This window comes from Hippocampus comes, unplaced genomic scaffold, assembly GCF_001891065.2.
Source record: "Hippocampus comes isolate QL1 unplaced genomic scaffold, H_comes_QL1_v1.1 scaffold99, whole genome shotgun sequence".
In the NCBI taxonomy this organism is placed as follows: domain Eukaryota; kingdom Metazoa; phylum Chordata; class Actinopteri; order Syngnathiformes; family Syngnathidae; genus Hippocampus; species Hippocampus comes.
Genome location: NW_017805134.1, coordinates 1,390,765 through 1,416,322, shown reverse-complemented (window position 1 = coordinate 1,416,322; position 25,558 = coordinate 1,390,765). Strand labels below are relative to the sequence as shown.

Genomic DNA, 25,558 nt, shown 5'->3' with positions numbered 1-25,558 from the left:
CCCCGGGCCCCCCCCCCCCCCCCCTCTCTTTGTGGTTGTTTGTGGGGCAGCCCGAGCTTCGTGCTGTCCACGTTGGGCTTCACGGCGGTGGCCTTCGTCACAGGCTCGCTGGCACTGTGGGCGCCCACCTTCCTGTTCAGGGCGGCCATGTTTACGGGCGAGCGCGCGCCCTGCATGGAGGCTCACTGCTCGTCCTCAGACAGGTGAGCCCTCGCCCCGGGTTGCCGGTAGGGGAAGGGAACGCCGGTCACGTGAATTGACCCTGGCCAGACTTAAGGAGACAATCTCAGCGCTTTTTTTGGCTAAAAATGAAGAAGGACTCCTCTTGACTTTGACTTGAATGACATAACTTGACAAGACTTGTCAAGCTTGTTTTCAAATAATGCTGTTAATAGCAGTAAAGACACCTGTCGGGGGAAAAAAAAAAGACAAAAGTGATCTTTTTTTTTTTTTAATGCCGTCTGAATCCTTTGCGTGTTAGTCATGCTCAAACTCCCATTTTCCAAATGTTATCGATGACCTTTGCGAATGTTTGTCTGTTATTAATAATCAGTGCCATTCATTTATGTGAAGAAACTGATTATGCCACTCATTTGTCACAATAATTAGGAAATAGGTCAAGATACTTTGGATTTGAAATTTGAGTCTTTTTAAAAATTTTTGGACGCCTTTCCGAGCATCCCGAGTGACAGTGCGTTTGTGGTTTGCGTGCGGGCAGTTTGATTTTCGGCGCCATCACATGCGTGACGGGCGTGCTGGGCGTGGCCAGCGGCGTGCAGGCCAGCCGTCTGCTCCGACGCCGAACTCCGCGCGCCGACCCGCTGGTGTGCGCCGCCGGCCTGCTGCTCTCGGCGCCCTTCCTCTACCTCGCCGTCGTCTGCGCCCAGGCCAGCACCGTCGCCACATATGTGAGTATATACTCGAGCTCCGACACCTGCCACGTTTGCAAAATAACGTCTTCTACCTGTCAACCAACCACTCGTCATCTACTTGTCATGTTCCCGTTGCTTTTGAGTGTATGAGTGGTGAAGATCTTGTGTTTTGCGCAGGTGTTTATTTTCCTGGGTGAGACGTTCCTGTCCATGAACTGGGCCATCGTGGCCGACATTCTGCTGGTCAGCAACGTGGCGTGACACACGTTCCATCCTTATCTTCCGCCTCCTTCTACTAATGTGCTTGTGTTTTTGTTTTTGTCTGTCAGTACGTGGTGGTTCCCACGCGGCGCTCTACCGCTGAGGCACTGCAGATTGTCATCTCGCACCTGCTGGGAGACGCCGGAAGTCCTTATCTCATCGGAGTGGTGCGTATGCACTCTTATCTTCTTGCACGCTTGTTACCCGCCATCGATCTGCATACCGACGCTATTTGGCATTCAAGTTTATTTCATCCATCCATTTTTCGATCCGCTTTATCCTCACAAAGGTGTCGGGGGGGCGCTGGAGCCTATCCCAGCCGTTTTCGAGCAGTAGGCGGGGGACACCCCTGAACTGGTTGCCAGCCAATCGCAGGGCACACACAGACAAACAACCATTCACGCTCACACTCACACTTGAGGACAATTTGGAGTGTTCAATCAGCTTGCCATGCATGCTTTGGGAATGTGGGAGGAAACCGGAGTACCCGGAGAAAACCCGCGCAGGCCCGTAGGTTTTCCACAATTTGACAGAGAGCCATGTTGTATTCTGCAACCTTTTGGAAACGGGCAGCTATCGATTCATGGCAACAAAGGGCTTCTGGTTTTCAGTACCACCCTTGTGAGGTTGCTTCTTCGTCATCTATGATGTCACTCGCAAAACTTTCATCCATCATTGAAATAGTTGAAAATTCAGGGATGAATTGTGGCCCTGTGTTTGACGTGTCGTGGCAACTTCCAGGTGTCGGACTCCTTGAGGAAGTGGGATTCCTTCCTGTGGCAGTTTCGCTCGCTTCAACTGTCTCTGCTGCTCTGCGCCTTCGTGGCCGTGGGGGGCGGAGCTTTCTTCCTCGCCACCGCCCTTTTCATTGAGCGAGATCGACAGCAAGCTGAGAACTTGACACCCGCAGGTGACCCAGCATGCCCGCTAACACGCAGCGCCCGAGTCGTGTGTGAGGTAGCGTGACTTGATGTTACTCGGTGTGTGTGTGTGTGTGTCCACAGATGACGACGAGCCCATCGTGGTGCCCAAAAGCGGGCGATCCACTCTGGTTCCAGTGTCCAGCGTTCTGATTTGAAGGGTTCTGATTTGAACTTTGCCTCCCCTCCTTCTCTCAGTGGAAGGAAGCGGCAGAAACTTTTATCACGGTTTTTCCTTTTACATTTTTTTTGGGGGAGGCTGGTGCAAGAAGAATCCAGTACCAAACTCGAATGGACTCCCGGTCCCAAAAATGTTTTGTTTTACCACTTTTAGGATATTCAACTTATACGGTCTTTTAGGATAGTCTTGACTTTTCTGAACTTGCTTGTTTTTTCTGCTTTTGTCCGGGTGATGAACCTTCTCTTCGGCATTTTGGTTTGGGGGTCTTACCATGCGTGGTCTTGGCGGCCAGCCACTTTGCTGACTCTGTTTTTAGATTAACTGAATAAACCGAGCTAACTTGTTTACTTATTCTCTTGTGTCACTTATTTGGACCGGACCTCGTTTAGTTGTCGGCCTGTCATCTAGTAGTTGTACACTAGTCATCTCTAGGATGCGCGTCAACTGCTTTTCAAGCCATCTCTTGGTTATCTTGTAGTTCTATTTTAGTTGTCTACCAGTCACGTAGTGCTTAAGTGCTGTTGATTTTGTCATCTGGTAATCATCGAGTAGTTCTGTACTAGTCATCAGCTAACCAAGTCATAGTTTGCAAGCCATCTTGCCATCTTCTGGTGGTCCATTAATTAGATACGAGTCATCTTCTGGTCACCTGCTAGTCGTCCTCTGGAGTCTCGTCCTTTGCTGTCCTTGTCGTTTGTTAGCCGTCTAGTCGCCTTCCAGACTACTAATGCTCATCTAGTCTAATTGTCTGATCATCATGTGCTGGGTTTATACTACTCAACTCCTGGTCATCGACTAGTCATTTTCTAGTTGTGTATTCGTCTATTAGTCACTTAATAGTCATCTACTTGTCCTCATTTGCTAGGCATCTGGTCCTCTTCTAAACTACTACAAATATCCTGGTCGTCAGCTACTAAACGTTTTGGTGTATGTCGACTCGTCATCCAATAGTTACCGTATGTACTAATCATCTTCTTCGCTTTGTGGTAGTCGTTTGCCAGTCTCAGACAAATCCAGGTGGTTTAGTGTGGCTTTTGTTAGTTGTAGCGCCCCCCCCACCCCCCCCGATCAACCTCGACGTGGTTTCCTGTTAGTCGTCGCGAAGCTCCTCTTCCCGGAAACGCGGCGTCGGAGACCTCTCCGAGCGCACGTAGCATTGACGGCGGCAGCCGATTGGCTGAGAGTAACAAGGAAGCAGGCGGGAGGAAAACGTCGCCAAATGAGACCGGCCGCTGCCGGAACACCAAACGGACGAACGGCCCGGATCTGGTCACGCGGGGAGCGCCCTTGCTGGCGTGACATCACCCTGCCGCTTCTCCAAGGGTGTGCCTGGATGACAGGAAGTCCGCCGGACTGCCTTCATCCTGACATCGCCGCTTTCTCCAGCACACCTCGCACGCCCTTCACACCGCACAAGATGGCCGCCTGAAACGCTTTGAAAGGACTCGACGGCGAAAAAGGTTTCACCTTCTCCATCTTGGGCGCCTTTGCCTTGAGCTTGTAATTGTTTGTCTTGTTTTGTCTTGCTCATCTCCTTCCCGCTTTTATTCTTCTTGTCTTCTGCTTGATCTTTAGACTTTTTTTTTTTCTACTGGGTTTTTGTCTTTTCGTCGCCATTGTCTTCCTCAATATTATCTATTAAGTCTGTCATTCTCCTCCATGTTCTTCTTCTCCTGTTTTCTGCATCCTTCTTTGTCAACTTCCTTGATTTCGTCTTGTAATTCTTCATCTTCTTCGTCTGGCCACGTTCTTTTTCTTGTTCTTCATTTTCGATATCTTTTTTTTTGTTGTTTTTATTTTCATATTAATTTTCTTCTATTCTGTCTTATATTTTCGATTTTCTCCTTCATTTTAATTGTCTTGTTCCTCATTGTCTTTATCGTCTTTATTTTCTCCTTTGTCTTTTTTGTCATCTTCTCCTTCGTCGTCGACTTCTTTTTGGCTTTGTCGTCACCTTCCTTGACTTTGTCATCTTATTCTTTGCCTTCTTCGTCCTTCATTTTTATCATTATCTTCTCCTTCATTTGCTTTGTCTTCTTCATCCTCAATGTTGGTCGTCATATTTTCTCCTTCCCTCACGAGGATACAAAGTGTGCAGCGGCGAAGGCGCTGTGACTTCCTGAGTGTGGCGAACCCCGCCCCGGATTGTCCTCCTTCGACGTGAGTTGCCCCTGGCCCGTTTTTCGGTGAATCTTCTTTTTGACCGGCGTTGTGGTCATGTCCTCAGTTTGCCATGGACGCAGACACGGAAGCATCTCTGCTCCTGCCTTCGCTGGTGTCAGCCGCCATGTTGGCATGCGCCGTAGTCCTGGCGTTGGTGTGCCTGCACTGCAGGGACAACGGACCACCCGGTGCGCGTGATCGTGATGTCACTTCCTGTCATCTGTGTCGTCAACCAAACAGTTTTTCATTTCTTTCTCTTTGGTGTCATCAGTTTCCATCCGGGAAGCGTGCGACACTGGCGAGTACACCCCGTGAGTTTTGCACTTCAGCGGGACCGATCACAAGGCGACCAATCACTTTCTAGTTCACACTCGATTTTTGTCTCTCACATGCAGATCCACTCAATTCATACTGGTCCATCCACGTAAGTCTTTTTCCTGGTGGTGGGAGGAGCTTATGTTTTGGCTAAAGCTAACAAGCTAAACTAGACGAGGGCGGTTCTATCTAGTCCTTGAGCAAGAAGTGATGACACCCGCTGAAACATCTCAGATGACCTGAACATTTCAGTTGTGGGACGTGCTAACCAGTTGTCCACTCTGTCGTTCTGGGCATTCATTGTAATGGAAAAATGTAAAAAGGAAAAACAAAAACAAGACTGATGTCTGTAAAAGTAGGCATAAGATAACAAGCAAAATGTTTATACCGTGGCTAGTTTCTGGCTGAAGCTAAAGGTGGTGGAAGCTGTCAAAAGAAATGCTAAAAGCTAAAATTGTCAGACGCTAACACGCTAAACGTTAATAAGCACTTTGGGGCTCAAGTTGGCGGAAGCAATTCAAAGCTAAAATGAGTGAAAGCTAAACATTTTAAAGACTTCGAACTTCAAACAAGCTTGGTTGTTTATAACAAGTTTGTGGCAGATGTTAAAAATGGAAAATTATCAGAAGCTAACCAGCTAGGGATTTGAAGCTAAAGTTGGCAAAGGCTAACAAAGTCAAAGTTTGTCAGCATAAATCTTTTTTGACTCACAGATCAGCCGACGACTCGCCTGACCTCTGGCCTGCTGTCTCCTTTGTGAGTTGACCTCACCTTCACGTCTTTGACCTTCTCCGTCATTGATGTTCTTCTTCATATCTTTTATGCTCCCCTTCACGTCTTTGATGATGTTCCCAGCATTCCAGCTTCGGATTGCGTCAGTCAGCGCAGCAGAAGATCCGACAGAGAGGCCACAGAAAGCGGTGAGAGGAAAAGATGAAAAATTCCACCAACAAGTTGACAAGACATTTTTTTCCGGGGGGGGGGTGGTCCTGGTCTTCTTCCTTCTGCAGAGAGTACCCACAGCTACCAGAACTCTCACGATGGTCAGTAACCTTCAAATACATTCACACAGTTCTTCTGATTCTTCTCTTGGTTCTTTTTGCTTCGTGCTTTTGTTTTTTTTTTTCCTGCTCTTTCTACAGGTTTTTTTTTTTGCTTTTGGCGCATCATTCAGTTCTGCTGCTTCTTCCTGGTTCTTGTCCGGGTTGTGGTTCTTCAAGTTTTTCTTGTGTTTCTGGTTATGTCTGTGATTTGAGGAAGTTAACAAGTGTATATTTTTCATTGAACTTTGTTTGCTTCCACAGAACAGGACCTCTCAGTATCCATTACCGGGGACTACATGTGAGTTGTTCCTGCTTGTAGCCCTCTCACTGCTCACCTTCTCTTTTCTGATCTAGTTCTTCTTTTTGTGGTTGTTCTTGCAGATTAGTGCTGCCAGATGACGAGGCTCCTGCGACCAATCGTAGCAGTGCATCCACGCCGAGCTCAGGTAGCATCCAACGCATTCGCCGGTTTTCCGCGTTTGTCCTGATTTGGGGAAAAAAAGGGCGCCGCGTCTTTGTTGCAGATGAACTACACGACTACGAGAACATCCCAAAGGAGCACACGCAAAGGTCACCATCAGGTCGCGCCACTGACATCATAACGATCTTTTGGTCTGTTCTACTGACTGACTGTCTTAGTGATTGACTGTTTAACTGTCTGTTCTCAGAGGACAGGGACTACCTGAACGTGATTGCTCTTCCTGAAGCGGGTAAGTTGATTTTCGGCGTCATCCTGATGACCAGCAGGAAGTGGGTGGGCGCTCGATAGGATTGTGTCACTTCCTGGTGGCGGGGTGGAGCCTTTGCTGCCACCTTTCTGTTTGAGGAACACCTGCTGGTCGATTGACGCTTGTTACTTCCTGTTTGCTGGCAGGAGAGACGCCGATGTTGTCCCAAAGGGATGATGATGATAACGACAACGATGATGACAGTGACAGTGATGACAGCCAGGGGAATTACGTCAATCAACCCAGTGTAAGTGCGGATAAACTCCAGAAGCTTCCCAATGGGACACATCCCAGCAATCATGCGGGGCAGGCATCAGCTGAGCGACTTTACCTCGCAGGTGATGTCATCCAGCCCGCTACACGATGAGACGGGAGGAGCGCCGGTGGTACCTGAAAGGGGTGGAGTTTGATGACAGTGTCATCTTTTGATGCTGACATGGACTAACGGCATGGCTCTGTGGTCGAGTGGTCGTTTCTCAACCTAGAGGTTGATGGTTCGATCCTCGGCCATTGCGACTATGTCGAAGTGTCCTTGACCAAGATACTGAACCTCCTGATGCTGCGTCACTAGTCGGTGAATGGGATAAAAGTGTAAAGCGCTTTGGGTACCCGAGAAAGAAAAGCGCTAAGTGACAGCCTATTTACCATGAATTCACTGCTGTTTGATTTTTTTTTTTCTTCTGTATTTGTGACTTTTGATTTTGAACTGACGGTTCCTGAGAATGTTTAATTTCACACTAGTTATTGTGTCCATTGGAGTTTCAAGATAAGAGGATTGCAATTAAGTACTAATATTGTCAAAATATGACAGAGTATAAATAGAAATCTATCTTGTTATGATGTCACGACAGTGGCAAAGTACCCACACTGTACATAAGTGGACTTGCAGATAGTTTAATAAAAAAAAGAAATTTTAAAAACAGACTCTGGTGTCATCTTTTTGAAGCACACAAATCTAATGTTTAACCACAGTAGGTAGACTTGTATGTCCCATGCATATTAGTTGATGACGAGAATTAGCCATCAAAATGATGAACAGTCGTAAATTTCCAGTGCTGTTGAGCAAAAATTTTGCGCTCACGCATTTGTAATTTGAAAATTCCCGCTTCGAATCCTTGCAACTCACAGCGAAGCGTGAAGCGAGAGTAAGCGGTGTTGATTTACCAGAATTCCCACGTTCTCGCCTTCCCACAAACTCAGCACGGCGAATGTGCTTTGCTCGTGATTGGCTGCAGACCAGGAAGTGAAAAATGATCTGCTGTTGAGCTTCGGAAGTCGTCATCGACTCGATTCGACTGGATTCCCGTCAGTCTGTTTCCCGTCAAGTCGGTCGTGTGGGGAAATTTGTTGAATGGAACTTTGGACAGCTTTAGGCCAGACTTCCTTCCGCTTGGCTCTGCTCCCCTTTTTTGTTCTGCTGGAGGTGCAAACGCTAAGCGAACACCAAGAAGGCGCCGACGGCGGTTGGTCAGTTCTTAACTGTACGTGCCGGCTCGAGCGCGTTTTACTCGAGTACGCTGTTACTGTAACGAGCACACAGATAAGACCGTTTACTGGAGTCCATTCGATGGTCGAATAAGACCGATTACCGGAGTACCTGAGATGGTCGAGTTATTCTTTAGATTTTTCGCGATGAGGAGGAAGAATGCCAACACAAAGATGAAGTTGGGGGTGTGTGTTTAGGTGGTGCGGACCGAATTTGAGCGTGGAGGATGAAGGTCCGTGTAACTTGGAAGTGGTGGACGGTTCCTCCCTGTCATTACGTCATTTCCTGGACAGGTATGCCAGACGCGTGCCCGCTTGTGCGTGTTTCTTTCCTGGCAAGCATGTTAGCTCGCGAACTAACAGCTGCTAAAGTGATGCTGTTATGCTGTTTCCATAGTTACGCGTACAGCACGCCGGTGGTCATCACGGGACTGACGGACAACACCGTACGTTGAGCTTTAGCTTTTGCTGTAGCATTACATTTGTGTGTTTGTGTTTTTGTTTCAGTTTCAGTACTTTTTTCCTTAATTTAATTCGAGGTGCAGCAATTAATATATTTTTTTAATTAAAATTGCCAATGTTTCATACCAATTTCATACCTTTGTGATGGTCTTTGTAGAAATTCCGGTCTTTGTGCTCTAAATGGAATTTACTGACCACATACGGCGATCGGCAAGTGCGTCTGAGTACGGCCAACACGTATTCGTACACCAAAGGTCAGTCACCACCACGATCGTTTTCCCCATCATGCTTAACGTGACGCCGCATGATCCCGTGTGACGTGGTGTGCCCGCAGTGGACATGTCTTTCAGAGACTACGTGGACGACCTCCTGAGGCCGCAGTCACCAGACGTCCTGGGCAGCGGTGAGTCGGGGATGGGAATGGCTGACAGGGGCTGCACAAGCTATGGCAACGATATCGCCATGGCGATAATGGTCTGTGCAATTTGCAAAGACGTGCAACAAAAACAACACAGACACGATATGAGCGAAAAAACAAGAAAGTTGCCTTTTTTTGCATTTCTCTTTTTGTTGTGGGGCCAGCAGACACCTTGTACATGTTTGGCGATAACAACCTGAGCGAGTGGCGCAGCCTTCTGGACGTTTACGAGCCGCCCGCCTTCTTGCTGCCCGGGACCCACCGAGCGTTCAGCTTTGGCATCGCCGGTCTGTCCAACCGACTTCCACTCTTTGAGGGAAAAGGACGGAGTCCTAAATTGTCTTTGTACTTGACCTTGTTGTCCATCCTTGTTCAGGTCCCGGAACCGGTGTCCCCTTCCACTGGCACGGCCCGGGATTCTCAGAGGTCATCTATGGAAGGAAGGTAGGTCAAAGGTCACGGGTTAGGGGGTCGGACACATTTGTTGTAGTTTTGTATCTGCCTGGTGTCAATTTAGAGCAGGAGAATGAAAGTGTTGAGATTTGCCTTGGGCTGTTTCATCCTGTCTTGCCGCTTCACCAGAAAAAAACAACAAACTCAAACCCTTCTTTGAAACCCTAACCCAGGGTTCCCACGAGTCCTTAAAGTTCATAAAAACCCATAAAAAAGTTGTAAAAAAATTATGTTCTTAATTGTCCTTAATTTTCAGGGAAAGCTTCTAAAATCAATAAAAATCCTTAAAAATTAACCTGTGGTGTTCATTTCATTTGTATATGTCATTTTCCCCACCCTTCCAATTTATAGTTTTGTCGGAAAATGTGCCTGGCGCCCTTCCCCTCAAGCCCCGCTGTCGGGCTCCATGCCTTCCTGGTTTCCGCTCTGCTTTTCCCGCCATCTCCGATCAGTTCCGATGATGATCACGTGATCACTTCGGGTCATTTCGGGCCAATTTGACATCCAGTATGTCAAAAAAAGGGTTAGCTGGTTGCCCCTAAAAATAAAGATGTGCCCTTCCTTTGGCAGCAATGATTTGAACACCAGCTCAGTGATTTGTGGCTTTCTGTTCATTAAATCCACCATGAATCCCCTGCTGAATGGAGAAAAAGTCCTTCAAAAATGGTGAAATTAGCCCTCAAAAGTCCTTAAAACGCTCCAGAAATAAAAAGCAAGTGGAAGAGTGGGAACCCTGCTCTACATTGTCCTTAGGTGTCAGTGTGAGCGCGAAGAGGATAAGAAAATGGATGGCCACACGTTTTTGGAAACTTACGAAGGTACGGGTAGAACATGCAACCTCACACCGAACTGCAATCGAACCCTGCACCTCCGCAGCACAATGCCAACGCACTAACCATTCGACGACCAGGCAGGGAATGAATACTCTACCGTATATTGTTCCTCGTGTGAGTGCGAATAGTTGCGCGGGGAAGAGGATCACAAAATGGACAGCCATGCATGTTTTTGAGAACACACATGAAGGCTGGAGAGGGAATTGAACCCTGAACCTCCGCAGTGCAACGTCGACGCACTAACCATTCGACTACCAGTCAGGTGATGAGCAAACACTTGAGATTGTCTGTTGGTGTGAGTGTGAGCATGAATAGTGTGGGAAAAAAGGATCAGAAAATACATGGCCACACACATTTTTGCAAACAGAGAGGAAGAACGGGGCTGGATTCGAACCATGCACTTCCACAGTGCAACACTGACGCACTAACCATTTGACTACCAGGGAGGGATTGAATGCTCCTTATTGTTCCTTGGTGTGAGTGTGGGCGCGAATAGTTGCGCGGGTAAGAGGGTCATAAAAGTAATAGCCATGCATGTTTTTGAGGACACACATGAATGCTGGAGAGGGAATCGAACGCTGAACCTCCACAGTGCAACGTCGGCGCACTAACCATTCGACTACCAGTCAGGTGATGAGCAAGCACTTTAGATTGTCTCTAGGTGGGAGTGTGAGCACGAATAGTGCGGAAAAGAGGATCAGAAAATACATGGCCACACAAATTTTTGCCAACACAGAGGAAGGACGGGGCTGGATTCAAACCCTGCAACTCCATAGCGCAACGCCGGCGCACTAACCATTCGACTGCCAGGAAGGACATTAGCATTTTACATTGTCCCGATATAAGACAGTTTTTTGAAATGTGAGCGCATGGATAGTAAGGCTTTTTTGTAAAGTATTTTTTTTAAGTTTCAGGAAGGCATTTTTCACAACAAACACGACCATGTATATTAGGTGTTTTTGGCCCCAAAAAAAACCGACCATGTATAGGAATGCATTTTTGGCCAAAAAAAACGACCATGTATAGTAAGGCGTTTTGGGGCGAAAAAAACGACCATGTATAATAAGGCGTTTTTAGCTGAAAAACATAACCATGTATAGTAAGGCGTTTTAATCCGAAAAAAACGACCATGTATATTAAGGCATTTTTAGCCGAATAAAACGACCATGTATAGTAAGGCGTTTTGAGGCGAAAAAAACCATCATGTATATAGTAAGCCGTTTTGGGGCGAAAAAAACGACCATGTATAATAAGGCGTTTTTAGCTGAAAAACATAACCATGTATAGTAAGGCGTTTTAATCCGAAAAAAACGACCATGTATATTAAGGCATTTTTAGCCGAATAAAACGACCATGTATAGTAAGGCGTTTTGAGGCGAAAAAAACCATCATGTATATAGTAAGCCGTTTTGGGGCGAAAAAAACGACCATGTATAATAAGGCGTTTTTAGCTGAAAAACATAACCATGTATAGTAAGGCGTTTTAATCCGAAAAAAACGACCATGTATATTAAGGCATTTTTAGCCGAATAAAACGACCATGTATAGTAAGGCGTTTTGAGGCGAAAAAAACCATCATGTATATAGTAAGCCGTTTTGGGGCGAAAAAAACGACCATGTATAATAAGGCGTTTTTAGCTGAAAAACATAACCATGTATAGTAAGGCGTTTTAATCCGAAAAAAACGACCATGTATATTAAGGCATTTTTAGCCGAATAAAACGACCATGTATAGTAAGGCGTTTTGAGGCGAAAAAAACCATCATGTATATAGTAAGCCGTTTTGGGGCGAAAAAAACGACCATGTATAATAAGGCGTTTTTAGCTGAAAAACATAACCATGTATAGTAAGGCGTTTTAATCCGAAAAAAACGACCATGTATATTAAGGCATTTTTAGCCGAATAAAACGACCATGTATAGTAAGGCGTTTTGAGGCGAAAAAAACCATCATGTATATAGTAAGCCGTTTTGGGGCGAAAAAAACGACCATGTATAATAAGGCGTTTTTAGCTGAAAAACATAACCATGTATAGTAAGGCGTTTTAATCCGAAAAAAACGACCATGTATATTAAGGCATTTTTAGCCGAATAAAACGACCATGTATAGTAAGGCGTTTTGAGGCGAAAAAAACCATCATGTATATAGTAAGCCGTTTTGGGGCGAAAAAAACGACCATGTATAATAAGGCGTTTTTAGCTGAAAAACATAACCATGTATAGTAAGGCGTTTTAATCCGAAAAAAACGACCATGTATATTAAGGCATTTTTAGCCGAATAAAACGACCATGTATAGTAAGGCGTTTTGAGGCGAAAAAAACCATCATGTATATAGTAAGCCGTTTTGGGGCGAAAAAAACGACCATGTATAATAAGGCGTTTTTAGCTGAAAAACATAACCATGTATAGTAAGGCGTTTTAATCCGAAAAAAACGACCATGTATATTAAGGCATTTTTAGCCGAATAAAACGACCATGTATAGTAAGGCGTTTTGAGGCGAAAAAAACCATCATGTATATAGTAAGCCGTTTTGGGGCGAAAAAAACGACCATGTATAATAAGGCGTTTTTAGCTGAAAAACATAACCATGTATAGTAAGGCGTTTTAATCCGAAAAAAACGACCATGTATATTAAGGCATTTTTAGCCGAATAAAACGACCATGTATAGTAAGGCGTTTTGAGGCGAAAAAAACCATCATGTATATAGTAAGCCGTTTTGGGGCGAAAAAAACGACCATGTATAATAAGGCGTTTTTAGCTGAAAAACATAACCATGTATAGTAAGGCGTTTTAATCCGAAAAAAACGACCATGTATATTAAGGCATTTTTAGCCGAATAAAACGACCATGTATAGTAAGGCGTTTTGAGGCGAAAAAAACCATCATGTATATAGTAAGCCGTTTTGGGGCGAAAAAAACGACCATGTATAATAAGGCGTTTTTAGCTGAAAAACATAACCATGTATAGTAAGGCGTTTTAATCCGAAAAAAACGACCATGTATATTAAGGCATTTTTAGCCGAATAAAACGACCATGTATAGTAAGGCGTTTTGAGGCGAAAAAAACCATCATGTATATAGTAAGCCGTTTTGGGGCGAAAAAAACGACCATGTATAATAAGGCGTTTTTAGCTGAAAAACATAACCATGTATAGTAAGGCGTTTTAATCCGAAAAAAACGACCATGTATATTAAGGCATTTTTAGCCGAATAAAACGACCATGTATAGTAAGGCGTTTTGGGCCGAAGAAAACGACCATGTATAGTAAGGCATTTTGGGCCAAAAAAAAACGACCATGTATATTAAGGCGTTTTGGGGCGAAAAAAACGACCATGTCTCGTAAGGCGTTTTGGGCCAAAAAAACCAACCACGTATAGTCAGGCGTTTTGGGCCGAAAAAAAAACGACCATATCTAGTAAGGCGTTTCGGGCCAAATAAAAACCCTCAATCTGGCTTTTTCTGCTTTGCTCATCCAGCGCTGGTTCCTATACCCGCCGGACGAGGGGCCGCCCTTCCACCCCAACATGAGCACCCTCTCTTGGCTGAGGGACGTCTACCCGGGGCTGCCCCCACACCAGGCCCCGCTGCAGTGCACCATCCGACCCGGACAGGTACCCCCAAATGACAGAACCCTTGCAAACATGCGCAAGAAATTCACATTTCACAGAAGGAAAAAAAAAGAGCAAAAGACAAATTTTGTCAGAGAAAAACATCTTATAAAAATAGTTTTTCCCAAGATAAAGTTGTATGATATCGGAGTCAAAGTTTAGTAAGTCACATTCAAACAAGTTAATAAAAAATGTGTTTGTGGCTCTATTTAGGCAGCTCAGGCAATTGAGGATGACTCAACATTAGCACCATCGACGGGTTTTAATTGTATCCGATTTTGTTGCATTTGAGACGTGAAGGCCATTTGCCTGTCATCGTGGTAATGTGACGCCATGCCCTCAGGTGCTTTATTTCCCCGACCGCTGGTGGCATGCCACGCTCAACCTGGACACCAGCATCTTCATCTCCACCTTCCTGGGTTGAAGCTGATGAACAGCACACACACAGACGAGCAGCTCACAATCAAGTGCCGACGTCTAAGCTTCTCTTGACTCTTGATTTCATTTAATATTCTGCCTTCATGTGACCCTTCCCACACAAAATAAAAATGGAATTTTCACCTGTTGCCCTTGTGTATGAGTAAATGTGTGGCCAGTGGCGTACAGAGGGTTGGCCCAGGGCTTGTGTGCCCATACATTTGTGTGTGTGTGTGTAAGATTTGAGCTGACCGGTCAGTGTCTATGTGTGTGAAGGAGGTGCCCAAGCTTTGGTACAATATAGACTTTTATTAGTTCACTCAATAAGAAATGAAAGTCAATGACAACTCATGTTGAACACGTCAACACAGGAAGTTGTTCTCCCAACAGCTGCCACGGCTCACCAAAATAAAAGCCACAGATGGAAGCAGTTAGCTCAACCGGGTGTCTGGACCGGAATTAGGCGGGTCCAAACACGCACCAACACAACTTCCAATTGGCGAGCAGCAGCCCCCCCCTCCCCCGAAATGTCAATGTTCTTCGCCACGTTCCGATTGGCTCAAGCCCAACCACTGATTGATTATTGGGAGTCTTGTCTGCATACTTTTGTCCACATAATGTAGGTGCATTATGCGGTGTGCATACATCATGGCTATTTGGGGCTGATGTCATGCAGACTCGCAATGTCCTGACAATACACTCCTTGAGTTTCTTTGCGGCCCCTTGCAAAGAGGCCCTGCTTTTTTGTGCGCCCTTCCAGCCTACACAAGCCTTACAGCTTTTGTCGAACCCAACGAACCGGTCTGCTCTGGCCAAGCACCAGAATACAGACCAAATCCCAAGCAAAAGAAAGAAGATGGGATTTGAAAGAAAAGGGGGAGTGGAAGAAAAAGTAAAACAAGTCATGGGTCTCCATTTCCTGATGAACATCAAGTTCACAAAGTACTTGCTAATTACACAATCAACATCTCATTTTCATTTAAAGAAATGTCTGTCAAAAGGCAAGCTTTGCCGGATTCTAAGGGGAGTGATTCTCAAACTGTGGTATTTACAATGTTTTTCCCCACGTAAAAAAAAAAAAAAAAAGCCAAAAAAGACAGCATGAAAAGGGTCAAAGTTCAAAGTCCAAAGTGAGTCCAGAGTGTTGAAAGCAAAAGTGAGACAGTACGTGCTGGGGAATGTTTCAGATGATTTTATTGGTTTTGGGTTCTTTTTTTTGGTTTGTTTTTTGTTTTTAGAATGGAAAAATAGAAGCTTTAACAAACGTCTTCAATTCTCAAGCAAAAACATTGTGACCCAAAAGCCAAACCAAGTGCGGCCGCTTCCTTTGGCACTTGCCCTTCAAGTGCTCTTATTGTGAAAATACTTAGTGCCGAGCCAGTTATGGGCCGACAGATGGGGTGGGTGGGCGCTGTTGTCTGTCCGTGGCGTTCCGGTGCACAACCAGCAAAGCAACAAAAAAATGTCTGATTTTAGCCCCTGCCCCGCCGGGGGGGGGAAGAAAGGAGGGACCTGGCAGACCGCAAAGTGGTGATGTCATCGTCTCTCATACGCAGCCACTCATCGTCTTCGTCATCGTCGTCGTCGTCGTTATCGTCGTCGTCGTCATCATCTCACGTGAACCAAGTTGAGGTGTCGCCAGGCAGACGACGACGTCCGTTTTGTCCTCAACGTCCGCCCAGACGTCCAATGCACACATGCCGCTAATCTGTCACGCCAAACGCATCTGACACAAAAACAAACAAACTTTTCATGTGGGCAAGTACGGCGGCAACAACCAACAATTATTCAAATGTGTATCGATCACAAAATGGTCAAAAATGTTTTCCAATGTTTGATTTTGAAAAGCACAATGGTAATCTGTCTGCCTTAATGGAGGACTGGACAAATGGGAGAATATTTTGTCAGGAGGCTGAAACTGGATTTGGACAATGTCAAGTTCAAGTGCTCACTAAACGATGGAGTGCTCGTTACTGACCAGGCTTGGCTCTTGAGCTTGCGCAACTCCTTGGTGGCCCAGGTGGCCAACGTTTTGGTCCGGCTGGTTTTGGAGCGCCGTCCTTCCGTGAGCAGGTCGTTGATGAGCGGGCGAGCTTCCACCAGCTTCATCACGTCTTTGCCGAACGCCGTGCACAGGTCGCTGACACACAGGCACAGTTGGGGAGGGGGTAAATTTGCGCATGGTTGCAATAGTTCCCGGTAGCAAGCCGGGGAGTTGAGGAGCGCGCCTTACCCGATGAGCCCGGCAGCGTTGGCCACGACCACGTCAGAGTGGTCGTCGTCCTCTGCGATGTGATGGATGAAGGACAGGATGAACTCCACCCGAGGCTGCACCAGCATCACATCCGCTGGCGCCGCAACAATACAAGTGGCTCAGTGGTTGGTTGAGGTGGCAATCATTCACTCACCGCTACCTAATCGTGTGAATGTGCTGCTAGCTCCCAAAATGGCCACTGACAATCCCCTCAGGAATGAGTCAATGATGACAAAGGCAAGAAATGCATTTGGAATGATTGTTAGATCCCCACTGCCCTAATCACAATGCAGGCTGTGTGTAAGCTTGGATGCATCTCGACAGTGTCCCAAAAATCAGAATCAAAACATCCTTGTCAAGCAAGTGAGAAATGTTGTCGGGTCCCGCAAAACCAGCAAAGCCGAATGATTTGGCGCCAAGCCGGCAGCTTTCTGGGTGAAAAAGACCCCGAGGTTCTCTATGATGTCATCAAAGCTTCCCGTTGGGACTTCAGACGGGAAAAGGAACTGACATCACCGTGACACGTGTGATGGGCGGCCGCTTACGGTGGACATTCTCCTGGTCACCCTTCAGACCCTGAATGATGCCCGTGTACGCCTCCAGGCAGCCCTCGCGCAGACCGTTCAGGTAGTCCACCATGTCGTAGTCCGTCTGCCCCCCACACACACACAAAAAAACCATCATCGGAATGTTTTTTGTTTTTTTTCATAAATATTTGTTTCCGAAGAACTAAAATGGGTTGCTAAAAATGTGCCAAGCAATTCATGCGTAGGGCCTAGCCTGTTGAAGAGGAAGCTAGCCTGTGGTGGTTAGCCGCCTGTTCGCTTGGAAGGTGGCGGCAGGACACAACGCGACGCGGCGGCGACAGGTGACACACCTTGTCCACTTGGGCCTGCGAGGCCTGCTGCAGTGTGTCCAACACGATCTCCAGGTACTTCTTGAACTCTCCTCCAATGGCCATGGCAATATCGCCAAACACAGACAAAATCTGTGGCTTTACTGATCGATGGACGTTCTCGTTCTGCGGGCGCACAACACAAGCACATCAGAGGGATTGGGGGGTGGGGAGTGGGGGGAAATCGGAGTTAGGCGACTCACCCCGAGGTTCTCCAGGAGGAGCTGCATGATCTCATCGCAGTAGATCAGGATGTTGGACGACAACGCTCGGCACAGGTCGCTCACCAAACCCACCGTGGCCAGGCACACCTAAAAAAATGATCATAAAATAATGTATATACATAAAATAACCATTCCTCAATCCCCAAAAGAGTGTGTACTAATCATGTTCAATCAGCGCCATTTGGAGCACAATCGAGCCTGTCACACTTGAAGCCACTTTGGCATCATTGCACATTTTGTCAGGCCCAAGTTCAACATTTTGCTGTAAAAAGCTTGGATGCAAACTGGCGTTTCCACACTGACCATATTCCCAAACATTTTTTGGGGGGTTGGACAGTTAGTCCTCAACTTTTAAACATTTGTAGATACAAATTCTGACAAATGTGCATCGATGTCAAAATGCCACATTTGCATGGGTAAATTCATATTTTGGAGTGCGCACCACATCATACATTTCAGTACTGTCGTTCCCTTTTAGCCACAACCCCCGCTGAGCAGCGCTGCTGCATACGCGCTCCGCATCTCTCTGGATTTTGTGTTTGTCTCTCCCGTTGGCTTGTTTGCGCACCAAGTTTGTTCTAGCACTTGTTGTCTCTATGAGCAGATCGTCGCGTACGGGTCCTTGGATCATTTACCTGTTTCCAAGCAGGTAAGTTTAAGCCCTTGAAGGCGATTGTCGCAAATTCGCATGTAGCTCCTTCCGTTCCAACCGCAGCCAAAAAATAATGACTATCCAATTCATTGCTGGTTGACCAACACATACCGAGGAACAACTTTGAAACATTAGCTTCTCCGGATTCCAGTCGGAGGGGACATTACATCCTGTTTTGGACTGCTAAGATCAGCTCGTGCTAAGCCGCCATTTTGGGACTGCCAACGTCATTAAAATGCAGTATATACAAAACAAATTATCAAAATGTTTTAGATCAAGACTGAACCACGTTTACAATTTCGTATGTGCCCACACTCTCATATCAGATCTCAATCGACCAAAGCAATCCTACCTGATACTCGGCGTAATTCTTGAGACCGATGGTGAGGAAAGGCTTGAAGGCCTCCATGTACTTCTGGAATTCGGCTCCCAAAACTGGAAGACCAAAATGACTAAATAAACCTCACGTCACAAAAACCGGGTTGGCATTGGTTCAGCCTCACCTTCAACTAAAGTGGAGACTGCCATGAGCGCCTCCTGCTGCACGCCTCCGGAACCGGCCGTGCTCTGGAACATCCGGAGCAGCGAGGCCATCACCACGTCCGAGATCTGAAGGGCGTCCTGATGCTGCACCTTACGCAAAACATTCTGCAAAAGGAGCCACGCCGAAGCGTCAGACGGCGAGGACGGACGGCGCAGCTGAGACAGGCGGAGGAGGAGGGGCCTCACCTGAAGTGTGGCGCACAGCAGCGACTGAAGGTCGTTGAACTGGATTCTGTCCGAGGTGCTCTGAATGTGCGACTGCCAAGGCAGGAAATTGCATCATCATCATCATGCGGGACAATCCGAGTCGAATCGTAGTTTCGTCGTCCCCAAAGACCGTGGAAGCTTAGGGAAGGGGTCTCACCTCCATCTGCAAGACCTGCTGCAGCCTCTCCATGATGACCAGGGTGGTCTTCTGCACAGCGGGGTAACAATCCTTGGCACTGTTCTTGACGATCTCCATCAGCGCCTCGTAGGCGGCCGAGCGCAGGTTGTTCTGATGGCCGTCGGGTCTGCGCAGGGAGTGACAATCACGTGACGTGACGCAACACAGGACGCGCAACCAGACGCCCGCGGTCATCCGAAAAAAGGTCGCCTCAAACGTTCGGCCCCACCTTCAGCTTCATATGCCGCATTTCATACACACGTGGCGACTTTCAATGTAAACTGATTTGTTTTTTAACTCATTCAGTACCAGCCAATTCTGGACCAAGTCTGGAAAGACGTTTAAAAACGTCTTTGGGAGTGAATGAGTTAACGAGTCGAGTCTGAGAAGCAGTGGCGTGAGCCCAAGCCAGGCTGACCTGTCCGTCGTCTCCAGCAGCTTCTGGACGATGAGCTCAAAGGAGGACGACAGGCAGTACGTGCTGGGCTCCTCCTGGTCCTCGGCCGCATCCGTGGCCTCATACGCCGCCTCGGCCAGAGACGTGAAGGCCTGAGGGGAACGGCGCAGGCCAAGCGTTAGCTTAGCGTCTACGGGCCCCGCCCGACCCTATTCAGGGCGGCGCGGCCCCCGCCCCACTTACCCAGCACACATTGTTGGCCACCCGTGGCTCGGCGCCCAGGCCCTCGATGAGGCACTGCAGCAGCGGCGCTAGGTAGACTTCGTTGATGACCGCCTCGGGCAGCAGCTCGCAGATGCGGCCCACCGTCCACGCTGTGGTGTCCCTCACCACCACGCCGGGGTCCTTCATCAGCTCGATCAGCGTCGGCATCGCCTGCGCCCAACAAACTCAAAGTCTGGCAACCGGTGCTGGGTCTTCGTTGGCTGGCGCCCGGTGCCGCCACCCACCTGGATGACAAGCGGCTTGAGCTGGTTGGGCTCGGGTCCTTCCAGGATGGAGCCGAAGGCCATGATGGAAGCGTCGCGGTAGCGCCAGTCGGGGTGTTTGATGTGCTCTTTGATGAAGGGCAGGATGTGCGGCACCACGTCGTCCTCGCAGCAAGTCGACAACAGCATCAGGCAAACGCCCGCCGCCTTGCACGGGTTCCAGTCATCGTCGTCGTCGTTCTCGTCCTGCGCGCCGCCCGCAAACGTCAAGAAAGCGCACCGGCCGAAAGGAAGGAGGGAAGGAAGGAAGGCCCAACGTTACCTGCTTGATGAGGGTCTGCGTCAGGATGGGGACCAGGTACTGCAGCGCCCCCTTAGCGTAAAACTTACTGGTGTGTTCTGGAGGGCGGCCCTGCTCCGACGCCTGGTCAACACAAGGACCACAAGGGGACCGCGGTCAGTCACTTTACTTGTTCTCTACACACTACAAACGAGTTTCGTGTCGGATAGTTTGAGCGTAAGCCCGAAGCAACTAAATGTTTGCCAGTGGAGCAACCAGTCAAGTGAATGAGCATCGGATCCGTTCAATTTTTGAGCTGCCATCAATTGTTGACGCATTCTCGGTTCCCGCTCACAAACCTCAGACGCCTCAATGGCGAGGTCCATCTCCTCGTCACACACGTTGGACCAGAACTCGATGCCCTGCAGTGCCACCTCGTCGATCTCGCTCTTCATGGCCTCTATGGTGATCTGGGAACACCAACAAATTGCAGTTTGTTCACCGTCCTCATTATGCGTTTAAAAAAAAAAAAAAAAGTGGCAGGATACACATTGTGTGAAACAACATTAGTCTTTGGCTAAGGACACCCGAAAATGGCAAGTACAAGGAAACACGCTTACGAAACGTGGACGACCATGGGACTCGAGCAGCCGCGAGAGAATACAAGCTCAACTAATACGTGGTGCTTTCGTTTTATTAAACAGCGCCATCTTGCCATCCGGGCAAGGACGACCGTAGCGCAGCAACATCCAGCGGTTTACCAGCAAAAGCTGGCCATCTTCCACTCCCACTGCATTGATATGCGGAGACTTTTTTGGGGGTGTGGGGGCCTAACGAGTCTGCTTACACTGCTGTTTGAGCTTTCGCAAAAGTCGACATCATTTCTGAGGAGCCGCACGGCAACCAGACTGACAATCATGTGAGGGAATTCGGCGTGCTTGATTGTAAACTTGCCCAGCTGTTCATTTCGGATACAGAATGAGGACTTTGGGGATGAGGATTCGTCAAGAAATAAACATGAGTACGTTGTGATCTACTTCACGAAAGAACAACCAAACTCAGTTTTGCTCCCGTTGCCTTTTTAAAAAACATACGCTAGAGTGCATGCTTACTTGTAAAGCTAGCGTACATTTTACCATGCCTGCGTCCAAAAATTAAGCGCGTCTTGTGTATGTGTTAAATACAAAAAAAAATAGCACCCGGAACTGACACTCCGCCTCTTAATACAGCGCGCCGTATGGTCGTGGAAATGCGGCCGCTTGATTCGCAGCCATTCTTACCGCAAACAGAGCCGGGCCCATGTAGGCCTCCATGTACTGGTAATACAACGACATGATCTTGACCAAGTTCTGAAGGGCCGCCACCCGCACCTAAAAACACAGATGCCAAACTCAGCTGCACGTGGCTTGACGCGCGGTTCCGGAAGGTCTTGCTTTGGCGAATACTCACTCGGGTGTCTGGACACTGCGTGGCCTCGCACACCACCTGCATGATGACGTGCCTCTCTGTCTGCGAGACAGACAGCCGGCAAACATGAGCGACCAAAGCGGGCAACCGAGCGGCGGCGGTGCCAAACTGAGTGGCGGCGCACCTCCTTGTCGAAGTTGGCTTTGGTGAACTCCAGGGAGTTGAGGAGGGCGTTGGTGGCGGCCAGTTTGACGTTGTTGCTGGGCTCTTCCTTCCTCATGCCCTGGATGATGGCTGTCAGGATCTGGTTGGCATTTTCCTGAAGCTGCTCGGGATCCTACCAAAAAACAAAAAAAACCCTCTATGTGACGCAAAGGAACCAGTAAAAGTATTCGCGACAAGTCCGTTCGTTACTTCTTGGAGAACATTTTATTCCCTTATGATTTCTATCGGACTAAGAACAATCACAGCTGCAACCAAAGTGCTCTACATAAAAACAAGTCACAGGATAACTTCACATTATTTAGAACCAAAACGAAAGTATCAACTATAAAATGTATACAAATAAATATGACAAGGGCATAATCACAAAATGATGTTCAAAGGCAAGGAAAGAAAGAACCCACGACTATTTGTAGCGCCGATGCGTATGTGGAACTGGGAGTCGTGGCTTGGAATTGAAGCGGATTTACATTGGACAGGAGAAGAGAGCCAACCTCTTTTTCGTTAATGGATGCTACAGCTTCTTGTTGCTTTCAAGCTTAGCTTGTAGCAGACGTGTGCACATTTCAGCATGACGTCTTTGATCCACTGGTGAAAAGTTAGTTATCGATATAACTGCTTCAGACAACAAAGAGTATGCAGGAAAGTAGTTAAGATTGCACGATTGTCTGTGTCTAATGTGTTGTCTTGTATTATTTTGTCATTTTATGTTAACTTTTCTTTTGATGGCGGTTCGGGCACCCGCAGCGGCTCCTCTTGTTGCATGTTGTGAGAGGGAAGAAATTTTCATCTGCGCTGTATGTTGCACATACAAGTACAACTTTATGGTCAAAAGTTGTACTTGATACTTGACTTGATTTTTAGAGGTGACTTTTGAAAATGAGTATTTGCCGCCCATATGTTTGTATTTGCACACGGCTGCTGACAGCGGCAACTCACAATGTCCTGGCAGATGTAGCCGATGGCCTCGAGGGTAGACTCCTTCATGTGCTCGGTGCTGGTTGGGCCTGTCACGTTGGTCACCAGCTGCGGGATGAGCTCGGGCCACTGGTGGACGGGAATCTCGGCGCAGGCGATGCCGGCCACGCACTGCGACGCCGAACTCGGCCGGTACGTCTCCGTGCCCAACGTCTGCAGAACCTACGAGGCGCCAAGAATGGATTATGTGACTCTTATGGTGTGTGTGGCCTTCAACGGGCCCACAATCTCTTCCCCCAACTTACGTAGTTTTTGATCTGGCAGCGAGCGTTTGCGTCCACGGCCAGCCATCGTTGCTGGTACTGAGCTTTGACATCCGGGTCTTTGGAGGTCAGAGAGTTCTTCACCTGGAGGCCCGCCGCCACACGCGCCACCTGCGTGTTGCCCGGGTTGGCCAACACTTTGGATAACTCCACCAGGAAGGTTGGCTGACAGGACGGGAAGTCAACAGTTACCAACTTGTTGTTAAACGACAACAGCGGCAACATCCAATGCATTGTGGAATATTTATCACATGTAAAGGTTTCAGTTCATCAAACCAATTTTGATATCACACAGAGACTACCCAAAGAAATCCAAAATTTTGCTTTGAAATGCCAATTTATTAAGGTATACACACACACACACACACAGAAAAAAAAAACAAAAATGTGTATGGCCCAGCGTGTACATAGCTCATTCATGTTGTCCTTGTTATTCAGCACAGCACACTGCATATTTCTTTTGGTGTCTGTGCAATTCTGGTTTGTTGCAATGTGCATCTGTTTTTGTTTTTTGAGAACCCACCTCTCATTTTTCATAGAACCCCCATCATATTTGTGCCCCATTTTTAAAAACCTCATCTCTGGCTAATATGTGGTTTTAGTCAAGAATAAAGTGTTAGCACTTACAGGATGGCACCACATCTGTCTCGGGTTGAGACATGAAAATCCCAGGAATGAATACAAAGTTTAGACCATTGATGTCATTAACCCACAATACATTGCGTGAAAACGAGTCGTCTGTCAACTTCCACGATCAACGGAAATAAAGCTGGACCCGCTTTTTGAATCTGAATACGTTCCAAACTCTGCTTGAGTATTACCACTTGTCTGAAGCAAGCCACGCCAAGTTGAGGGTGTAGCGGGGAGGTCCTAATGCTAATGCTAAGGCTAGTGCCGGGCAGGCGGGATCCGCGCACGCGCGCGCCCGCCCTACTCACCAGGTTTTCTATGGCCGCCTGCTCCAGAAACTTCTGCGCCGCCTCCAGCTCATTCCGATCTGCATACAAGCAATAAAAAAATCCATGAGAACGCCTCTCAAACTGTGCAAATCAATCAGATCGAAGACGGCGAGGCTCCAACGTGCGCGCTACTCCGTTAGCACGCTAACCCTGCACCAGCCGGTTCGCGGCCCGCTAGACGGAGCAAATGCAAAAATATATATACGTAAATATGCAAGTCGGCGAAAACATTCTCACGTCGCTTGAACGACAATAAAGTTGATTGACATGCCGCTCGTCTCCCAAGTGCTAGCAAAAGAATGTTGGCGGCCGAATGCTACATGTTAAGGGGCTAGTCGAGGGGCTAACAGCATGGGCAGGGGCGGAAGACAAGAAGTCAGAGAAAACACCACGTCAGCGTCCGAGCCGCACTCTGCTTCTAACGAGACACTCAATGCGTGCTCGCCGAGGCCGAGCGGGCCATCTCGCGGTGAATGAAGGGCCGGCAGACGGCGAGCCGCTGTGAGGCCGTCCATTGCGGTTAGCGCAAAGCTAACTAGCCGATTGGCTAACTAACTAGCTTGCCAACAGCCCCCAAACTTTCACCGGTCGACCGGAGCCGCCCGGCCAACAGCAAAGGCCTCGGCGCGACGTAGATAACCACCCTCCCGCCAGGCCGGTAAACGCCGACAGGGACTCGCCTGGAGAGATGGTTTTCTCGAGTATTGTGATGAGCTCCATTCCGTCCGTCCGCCGGCGTCCGGCAGCCGCTGGCGCGCCCGTCTAGTTTGGCTTAGACTGACTCTTTCCGATTGGTAAAGAGGCAGAGGTTCCCCGGTTTTGGGCGTGGATGGCTCAAGAAAAGCTCGCTTAAGGGTCGTGCTGGTGCTGCTTGTAGTGGTGAGCTGGAGCCGCCTCGCCGCCGCCCGTTCGCATCGCTCGCTCTCTCGTGTTGCGTCGCGAGGGAAAGGCCGCGCACTCCCGTTCGGCGGAAGGATATCGCACCTCTGGGCCGCGCGCGCTCCCGGCCGGCGGAAGGATATCGCACCGCGGCCAATGCATTCAGGGACCGTCGGAATTCGTTAATGCCGCAGGGCGGAATACCCAGCAAACGCTTCTCTTCGGCGACTCCGCAGGCTTGGTTCAATTCAAGACGGTTTAATGTTTTCTACGGCATTGATATTCAGGGAGAAATTTGTTATTCTTGTGGCGTTCGTACCAGCGACAAAAGCAAACTAAGAGCGGCAAAAAAACTCCGGCGGAAGTGGGAGCTTTGAACGCCACGGAGTGAACACGTGTGTGAGCCAGTTGTAGGCGAAGGCGCATGCACGTGATGATTGCTGAAGTGTTTTCGTTGACTTTGTTAGTTTTCAAAATGACGTGGTTTGACATTGCGTTTTGGTTGACAGTCTGAGGGAAAATTCGCGGTGACATCATCGGCTCGTGACACAAGTGAGTTGACTTTGAAGA

At 47.9% G+C, this 25,558-nt stretch overlaps 4 protein-coding genes across 10 annotated transcripts in view; 3 read left to right on the top strand and 1 right to left on the bottom strand.

Annotated features, from left to right (window-relative positions):
* Positions 1-2,581, top strand: part of LOC109513734 (protein spinster homolog 1) — a 10,683-nt gene extending 8,102 nt beyond the window's left edge. For all 3 annotated transcript variants that reach the window (XM_019866360.1, XM_019866359.1, XM_019866358.1), the window contains 6 exons: positions 51-203; positions 719-908; positions 1,050-1,115; positions 1,202-1,300; positions 1,875-2,043; positions 2,138-2,581. In XM_019866360.1, the coding sequence (XP_019721919.1) occupies positions 51-203; positions 719-908; positions 1,050-1,115; positions 1,202-1,300; positions 1,875-2,043; positions 2,138-2,211 (751 nt within the window). In that variant the 3' untranslated portion in view covers positions 2,212-2,581. The remainder of the gene's footprint in view (positions 1-50; positions 204-718; positions 909-1,049; positions 1,116-1,201; positions 1,301-1,874; positions 2,044-2,137) is intronic.
* A 95-nt stretch (positions 2,582-2,676) lies between these two features.
* On the top strand, positions 2,677-7,396 carry lat (linker for activation of T cells). Of its 5 annotated transcripts, XM_019866388.1 has the most exons (14): positions 2,677-3,694; positions 4,317-4,394; positions 4,462-4,585; positions 4,669-4,708; positions 4,793-4,821; positions 5,426-5,468; positions 5,568-5,632; positions 5,723-5,755; positions 6,017-6,053; positions 6,137-6,201; positions 6,280-6,336; positions 6,424-6,465; positions 6,630-6,730; positions 6,822-7,396. In XM_019866388.1, the coding sequence occupies exons 3-14, from the start codon at positions 4,468-4,470 to the stop codon at positions 6,891-6,893; spliced, it is 702 nt and encodes a 233-aa protein (XP_019721947.1). In that variant the 5' UTR covers positions 2,677-3,694; positions 4,317-4,394; positions 4,462-4,467; the 3' UTR covers positions 6,894-7,396. The 5 variants fall into 5 exon arrangements, with proteins under 5 accessions (XP_019721947.1, XP_019721945.1, XP_019721949.1 ...); XM_019866386.1 differs by having other exon boundaries at positions 6,137-6,336; XM_019866390.1 differs by lacking the exon at positions 6,822-7,396 and having other exon boundaries at positions 6,137-6,325; positions 6,630-6,720.
* Positions 7,397-7,726: 330 nt separating this feature from the next.
* jmjd8 (jumonji domain containing 8) lies at positions 7,727-14,348 on the top strand. The gene is made up of 9 exons (XM_019866381.1): positions 7,727-7,950; positions 8,167-8,262; positions 8,366-8,414; positions 8,588-8,684; positions 8,765-8,833; positions 9,016-9,135; positions 9,225-9,292; positions 13,614-13,748; positions 14,089-14,348. The coding sequence occupies exons 1-9, from the start codon at positions 7,835-7,837 to the stop codon at positions 14,167-14,169; spliced, it is 831 nt and encodes a 276-aa protein (XP_019721940.1). The 5' UTR covers positions 7,727-7,834; the 3' UTR covers positions 14,170-14,348.
* Positions 14,349-15,358: 1,010 nt separating this feature from the next.
* kpnb1 (karyopherin (importin) beta 1) lies at positions 15,359-25,117 on the bottom strand. Its single transcript, XM_019866337.1, has 22 exons — positions 24,790-25,117; positions 24,089-24,147; positions 23,133-23,315; positions 22,849-23,049; positions 21,872-22,024; positions 21,730-21,789; positions 21,561-21,650; positions 20,640-20,750; positions 20,323-20,424; positions 20,022-20,246; positions 19,756-19,947; positions 19,534-19,664; positions 19,095-19,242; positions 18,917-18,988; positions 18,691-18,835; positions 18,540-18,622; positions 17,515-17,622; positions 17,294-17,437; positions 16,962-17,067; positions 16,396-16,510; positions 16,141-16,302; positions 15,359-15,888 (listed from the first exon to the last, which is right to left on the bottom strand). Coding segments are annotated over exons 1-22 (2,631 nt in total). The 5' UTR covers positions 24,830-25,117; the 3' UTR covers positions 15,359-15,887.
* Between the last annotated feature and the right edge of the window lie 441 nt (positions 25,118-25,558).

Excerpts from the sequence above, each read along its gene's own strand:
- lat (XM_019866386.1), top strand. The coding sequence starts at position 4,468 with ATGGACGCAGACACGGAAGCATCTCTGCTCCTGCCTTCGCTGGTGTCA. Across the intron at positions 6,337-6,423 it reads CACGCAAAGGTCACCATCAG|AGGACAGGGACTACCTGAAC; the intron begins GTCGCGCCACTG and ends GTCTGTTCTCAG. Across the intron at positions 6,466-6,629 it reads GATTGCTCTTCCTGAAGCGG|GAGAGACGCCGATGTTGTCC; the intron begins GTAAGTTGATTT and ends GTTTGCTGGCAG.
- kpnb1 (XM_019866337.1), bottom strand. The coding sequence starts at position 24,829 with ATGGAGCTCATCACAATACTCGAGAAAACCATCTCTCCAG. Across the intron at positions 23,316-24,088 it reads AGGCGGCCATAGAAAACCTG|CCAACCTTCCTGGTGGAGTT; the intron begins GTGAGTAGGGCG and ends CCGTCCTGTCAG. Across the intron at positions 23,050-23,132 it reads GCTGCCAGATCAAAAACTAC|GTTCTGCAGACGTTGGGCAC; the intron begins GTAAGTTGGGGG and ends GGCGCCTCGTAG.
- jmjd8 (XM_019866381.1), top strand. The coding sequence starts at position 7,835 with ATGGAACTTTGGACAGCTTTAGGCCAGACTTCCTTCCGCTTGGCTCTG. Across the intron at positions 7,951-8,166 it reads GAAGGCGCCGACGGCGGTTG|GTGGTGCGGACCGAATTTGA; the intron begins GTCAGTTCTTAA and ends GTGTGTGTTTAG. Across the intron at positions 8,415-8,587 it reads CGGGACTGACGGACAACACC|AAATTCCGGTCTTTGTGCTC; the intron begins GTACGTTGAGCT and ends TGGTCTTTGTAG.